Below are 6,599 nucleotides of genomic sequence, written 5' to 3' on the forward strand. Positions count from 1 at the left end.
GAGCAAAAGAAAAAAAGAGAATGGATTAGGATTACTGAGATGAAACAACGGTTTCAAAAGAATATATGTGATACTAATTTAATTATTTTCCAAATATATAACATTTATTTTTGGTTTATAAAGGTAAAATGACTAAGCTACCCCTTATTATTTAATTAATGATTTCTTTTTTCCTAAATTCTGATTGGAACATTTAGACACACAATATTTGCTATAAACATTTGAACCTATATATATATATATATATATATATATATATATATATATATATATATATATATATATATATATATATATATAATGTGACATTTACAATAGGATAAACATAGTTAATTTTTTTAGTTCGACGGTACGAGGAGTCCATTTTTTTTATTATTATTTTTTTTCTTAATACTTTTCCTATGAACTGCAATTAACCAACCCTATCCATTGCCAAAAATACCTGTTGAGTAACAAGAACACGCATTCCACAAGCTACTCCATTGTCCACAATGTCTGGCCCAGAATGCTGCGAGAACCCGCCTACACTCTCCTCCGGCGGTGAATCCGGCGACGTGCAGATCGCCTCTCTCAATTCTTATGTTTCAGGGAACATTGATTCGAAGATCGCCGTTGTTCTGATTTCCGATATTTTTGGTACGCTAACTCCACTCCACTCTTCTTAGTATTCTTATTCACCAACTCTAACTGCTGTAATCAATCATAAGATTTATATTATAGTTTGTATGATCATCTGATTGCTCTAATTTGTTTCTGTCTGATATCTTTTGTGCAGGTTATGGAGCTCCAAAATTGAGGTATGCATTGTCGGAAGAACAACTCCTTATATCAAATTTCTTCTTTTTATGGTTTAATTTATTGATTTGGACATTATTTCCTTCTGGAAAATAAGATTACGCTGTTTAACTTTAATTTTACAGGAAGCTTGCAGACAAAGTTGCCTCTGCTGGATATTATGTAGTTGTCCCTGACTTCTTCCATGGAGATCCCTTCAATGGAGACCCATCGAATCCTGATTCTCCGCTTAAAGATTGGTTAAAGAATCATGCACCGGTTGGTTTTTTCTCTAACACACACCTCGTTATCAGTTAAATTTTATTGTTTTCCATTTCCAAATGTTTTAAACTTCAAACTATATAAATTAGCAAGTTCTGTAAGAACTGATATCTACTTCGAACTTAAAAAAAAAAAAAGAATACCATGAATAGATTTTTTTTTTTGGTAGGTGGAAGCAGTAGCATTTGCGAAATCGGTTATTCAGGCTCTGAAAGAGAAGGGTATCTCTAAAATTGGGGCTGCAGGATTCTGTTGGGGTGGTAAGAGTAGCTTTCACATCAACTTTATTAATACATGACAAACACAGTACAAGACTGTCCTCATCTGTCATGTTTTTTTTAAATAATTATTTTATAGCAAAGACTGTCCTCATCTGTCATGTTCTGTCTTGTCGTTTGTAACAAATCGCGCTCTGGTTGATTCAATTGTTTTTTTTTTTTTTTTTAATTAATTTTTTTTTATAGCCAAGGTGGTTGTTGAGCTAGCAAAAGAGGCTGAAATACAAGTTTCTGCTCTCTTGCATCCTTCATTTGTCACTTTAGATGATATCAAGGGTATGTTTCATTCAACAACATTTATCATTATCCCTCATTTCTTGAAATGTGTACATGTTTAAATTCTTCGAACCTAAATCAAAAGGTAGATTTTCTGTAATTTCTGAGTTTTTTTGAATTTTTGTTTCTTATTGATATGATGATTTTTAGGGGTTAAGGTTCCTATTGCAATACTGGGTGCTGAGATTGACAGAATGTCTCCGCCAGAACTTGTCAAAGAATTTGAGCTTGCTTTAGAAGCAAAACCAGAGGTAACTTCTTCTAGCTTTTGTAAAGTGTACAACTTTTCTTTCACCTTTAAGTAAATATAGTTAAAGAGCAATCTACTTCCATTGATTTGTTAATAATAATAATTATATCCTACTTTAATTTTCTAGTGACAACACTGTACTTTGAAAATTTAATCAGTTTTAGCAACGTCGTCTAAATAGTAAATACAAATCAATTTTCTGTTTCACAGCAATAATTTGGTAGATATTTCGAAATATAATGTCCTAGAAAACAGTTGAAAATACAATGGTTATTGGGTAGAATATTCAAAATTAATGTCCTAATAAGAAGAAATATAGAAAGTGCAATGTTATAATTGGGTATATTTTTACAAAATATAATGTGACAATAAGCAAAAAATTGAATGTAGAATGTTGTAATAGAAAAAATATAAGTAGAATGCGAGTCCGTATCCCACTTTTTTGCGTGGGACAATAAACTATTTCAGTCCAATGTATGTCAAACACGGTCTAATGTGGAGGTGGCAAATCGGGTCATCGTGTTGTGTTTTTGTCTGACACGACACGACACGACAAAGTTTTATAACACGAACACTATACGATGTTGTGTTTTTTTTAACTAACACTAAAACGAATTAATTAAAAAACGATAAACACGACACGACAACGATAACATAAAATACCAGTTAATTAATTTAATTATTAACCATACATAACACAAAAACACAAAAAACATGACAAATAAATGTTAAATGATGTCAATTTCGTGTCGAATTTTGAACACGAGACGACACGGCATAGTGTTTTTGACACTTGACAGGAACATGAATTCAAATTATAATTTCGTCGCAATTTCGTTTCGTGTCGTGTATTTTTGTCGAAACTTGTCATCAACTGTCACCCCTAGTCCAATGTATATCAATCGCAGTACAACCTGTTAGAAGTATATAATGGTGTATCGCAAGGTTGGACTGTTAGAAGTATATAATGCAGGGAAGGATATATAAATTTATGTTGGTTTGCAGATCGATCATTTTGTGAAAATATATAATGGTGTATCGCACGGGTGGACTGTCCGATGGAATGATGATGATGAAATCGCGGTGAAGTGTGCAAAAGAGGCGCTTGAGGATCTTGTGGCTTGGTTTGGCAAGTGTCTTGTATAAAAGCAGTCGACCCAGTAAAACATAATAATGTAAAACAAAGAGAGATGGAGATGATAGAGAAAACTCCATTTACAAATAAATAATGTTTTGTGAAGATTTTGTAGTAAGTTTTTAATACAAAGTTAAAATTGTTATTTGGATCGTGAGGTTGTTGTTTGATGAATTTAGTTTTATGTAAACTGTGATCATGATAAGTGTTGATTGATTAGTAACACCGAGAGGATTGGTCCTTAAGGTTGTTTCATGGGTAAAATGGGATGGTTCTATATTTGATAAGTGTTTTATGACTAAATTCGGTTATTTGGGTGATGTTATTTATGTCTTTTGCACATTTGAGAGATCGAAAATGAGTCCTTCTAATCTTTTATCGTTTTATGCTTATGTCCGAACCAACACGCCTTGTTGTTAGTCCAGATCAAGAATAAAACACTAATAACTGAATATAGGTGAAAATAAAATATTTATTAATTGCGATTTCTGAACAAAGAGAATAAATTGTAAAAAAATCACAATTTATTAGCACATTCTCTGATTTCTCTACAAAAGCTAATACTTTTTGATCTCATAAAACTCATGCACAAAAGTATATGAAAGTCTGGAATGAGTACTACATAAATACTAATCTAGAATAGATTTGAAATACTCGATGCAAACATGCATAATAAATCAACTATAGAATTTACAAATAAAAGACTAATCTATACATGTCTCTTACAAAATATGATATTTTTCTATATTTTTTATTTTTTCTTAATAAATCAATAAAAGAAATAAAAAATACATCGGTTTCAATCAACCTTTGAATAATCTTGAAACTATTCAACTTCGTCCAAAATTTCCTTCTTGATTAAGATAAATTTTGGATCTTTCAATTTTCTCTCCTTTTAGCCAATTTAGAGAGATTAGCATTTGATAGCCTTTTCCAACTCTCTCTATTATATGTATTCTACACTTTTACATTTCCATTTTTCCTCGACTTAGCGTTACATAAACCACCAATTCACTTGTTGTCTTTTACGACTATAACAAAATACATACGTTATATTTATCTAAACATTCAAGGATGTTAATATTCTCTACATGCATAAATGTATCACATGCGGACATAATAGAAATGGGTTAACCATGAGAAAAAGAAAAAAAATATGAGAAAGAAGGTGACATATGATGAGATGCACTAGAATCCAACATCCATTATGAAGAAGTAATAGCTGAAGTAGTAGACGAAAACAAATCTAAATGAAACATAGATGCTTACATGTAATCAATATTCAAAGCAAGGAACTGTTTAAATTGCTAAAAATATAATGATCCAAAGCATAAGATGGTGTGATGGTAGCATGAACAATAGTTTCTATTGTGGGTGCAACATTAGTAAATTATGGTAGATAAGGATTATGTGGCTAGGATGGTGGCTGAAACGATCAAGTTGGTTTGTTTTAATATGGAGGAAGTTATAGTTTCTTTTCCTTGTTAAGTAACAATGATAACTAAAACTTTTAATGGTTATTTTACTTGTAGAAAGCACATTAATTAATAGTAAATTTAGAGGTCGGTCTATTTTGGTTTGAAGATTACGGTCATTATGGAACAAAAAACATGATCAAGATAGGAAGATAATTTAGGAACTTTATCATCGTGAGAGCGGAACCAAGTCTTCTCTACAATAAACTTATGACAACTGATTCAATGATAGGAAGTGGGGTGTAGTGAAGGATTGTTTCATATAATCCTCTGAAATCATACTGTAACGCCATAATAACTAACAAACCAAACGCCACACTTCCATCCTAGAAATGTAAGGTGTACAACCTTTCGACTCAATTGACTTTGTATGATCTAACTGATCCCAAAAATAAGACAATGCAACATAAAAATTCTGAACACTCATAGCATTCTATTAGAGGGCTCGAATATCACATTCTAACTGATACCTTTTATCAAAATGTAACACTTCGAGCTTCAGGTACTTCTAAATTCATCCCTATAATTTTATTTTATGACCTTTTGGTCCCTAAGTCCAAGAGAAGGTGTTTTGAAGCCCTAGTGGAAATATTGTGACTATGGGCAGGAGGAGTACACTAAGCGTACAGGAGGGTATGCCCCTAGTACGCTGGGCATAAACTTATGTACACTGGGCGTACTCATATAAGGAGATTTTAGGGTTTGAGTGGTATCTAAGTATCCTTATGGCACATTTCTCTCCGCTTTTTCAACCTCCATATCCTTTGAGACGTTTTTGTAAAACCCTATCCCTCAATAGTGTGTTTTGAGCCCAAGAGTATCTTTTTGGTGTGTTAAAGGAAGGAAAATTTGCATCAAGAAGCCTTGAAGTGGAAACAATCTTGTAGATCTAGGATATTTTCCCTTTTGTGAAGCTTCAGAAGATATAAAGTCCATACCTTGATGTCTTGGTTGTTAGATCCCATTTTTGGGAGTTTTATGTTTCTTTTTTTTTTTGTCCCAAAGGTCCCATTTTATGCATGTTTGGTTATTTTCGTTTTGAGCTGTCATTCCAGACCCTAGAAAGGGTCCTAAGCCATAAAAATGAGGTCCCAATGGCTAGAATTGTCTAATGCATCTTTTAGAAGGTCCTAATAGATTAAGACCTTGTGTTAAGGACTTTATGGACGTGAAAAGTCATAAAGTTGGAGACTTTATGACTGTATGGTGCATTTGGATCGTAGATCTGAAGTATGGGCTTAAGTGCTTAAGCCATTAAGTATTTGATGAAGATTTGAGGTTACACCCCGTGTAGATAGGAATATGCCATGCACACTCGGTCAGCTCCGAGTAAGATGGTTAGTTCAATGCTTCGCGTACGCTTAGCGTACCTCTAGGTTATGCCCAGTGTACTCACATGAGTCGACCCTTGTTAAGTTGGCTCGCTTGAGTTGACTCGGCTGGGTTGACTCAGTTTGTTTAGTGGGTTTGACCATTTGACTTTGAGTTTGACCAATTTTGACCATGTTTGACCTTTTTTTGACCTTTTTTTGACCAAGTTTGACTTTGAGGACATTTTAGGTATTTCGGGATTTTGATGACATTGGTCATTTGGTGGATGTAGGTATTGTCTAGAGAGTTGAGATTCGGTGTTGAACCTCATCAGTTTTGTACAGTTTGCGAGGTGAGTTCTCCTCATTGTACTTGCGGGTCAAAGTCACCAAGGACGGCCCATTGGTTTGATAACCTAATATTCTTTGATATGATGAGTATGGAATTAATATGCATGCTAGTTTTGATATGCTAGTCTAGTAGAGGTGTAGGACTACCTGTGATACTGTCTGATGATTTGTATATGTTAATATCTGTTATATATCGACATATTGTGTGGGTTGGGTTGAGTTTGTACTGCTCCGTGTGGTGCCAACAAACCCTAGAGAAATCCAGATATGAGCTGAGGGCCTGGGAGGGCATGCTAGACTCATACTGAGGGCTCATCAGCATTCAAGATACGAGTTTATGGCCAAGAAGGGCATGCCAGACTCGTACTGAGGGTTTAGTTGTATTCAGTCCAAGGACTAATCCAGTTGGGGAGCAAGCCAGACATACACTGTGCGTCGAGGGCAAGCTAGACTTATGTTGTAGGCTCA

The 6,599-nt window shown here is 33.9% G+C and overlaps 1 protein-coding gene across 1 annotated transcript; it reads left to right on the forward strand.

Annotated features, from left to right (window-relative positions):
• The first annotated feature begins 408 nt into the window (after positions 1 to 408).
• Positions 409 to 3,148, forward strand: LOC144997081 (endo-1,3;1,4-beta-D-glucanase-like). Its single transcript, XM_078956904.1, has 7 exons — positions 409 to 636; positions 776 to 797; positions 921 to 1,053; positions 1,226 to 1,316; positions 1,521 to 1,610; positions 1,761 to 1,861; positions 2,866 to 3,148. The coding sequence occupies exons 1-7, from the start codon at positions 492 to 494 to the stop codon at positions 3,004 to 3,006; spliced, it is 723 nt and encodes a 240-aa protein (XP_078813030.1). The 5' UTR covers positions 409 to 491; the 3' UTR covers positions 3,007 to 3,148.
• Positions 3,149 to 6,599: the final 3,451 nt, after the last annotated feature.

This window comes from Lactuca saligna, chromosome 5, assembly GCF_052625555.1.
Source record: "Lactuca saligna cultivar CGN05327 chromosome 5, ASM5262555v1, whole genome shotgun sequence".
Lineage (NCBI taxonomy): Eukaryota > Viridiplantae > Streptophyta > Magnoliopsida > Asterales > Asteraceae > Lactuca > Lactuca saligna.

Excerpts from the sequence above, each read along its gene's own strand:
- LOC144997081 (XM_078956904.1), top strand. The coding sequence starts at position 492 with ATGTCTGGCCCAGAATGCTGCGAGAACCCGCCTACACTCTCCTCCGGC. Across the intron at positions 637-775 it reads TCTGATTTCCGATATTTTTG|GTTATGGAGCTCCAAAATTG; the intron begins GTACGCTAACTC and ends TCTTTTGTGCAG. Across the intron at positions 1,054-1,225 it reads GGTTAAAGAATCATGCACCG|GTGGAAGCAGTAGCATTTGC; the intron begins GTTGGTTTTTTC and ends TTTTTTTGGTAG.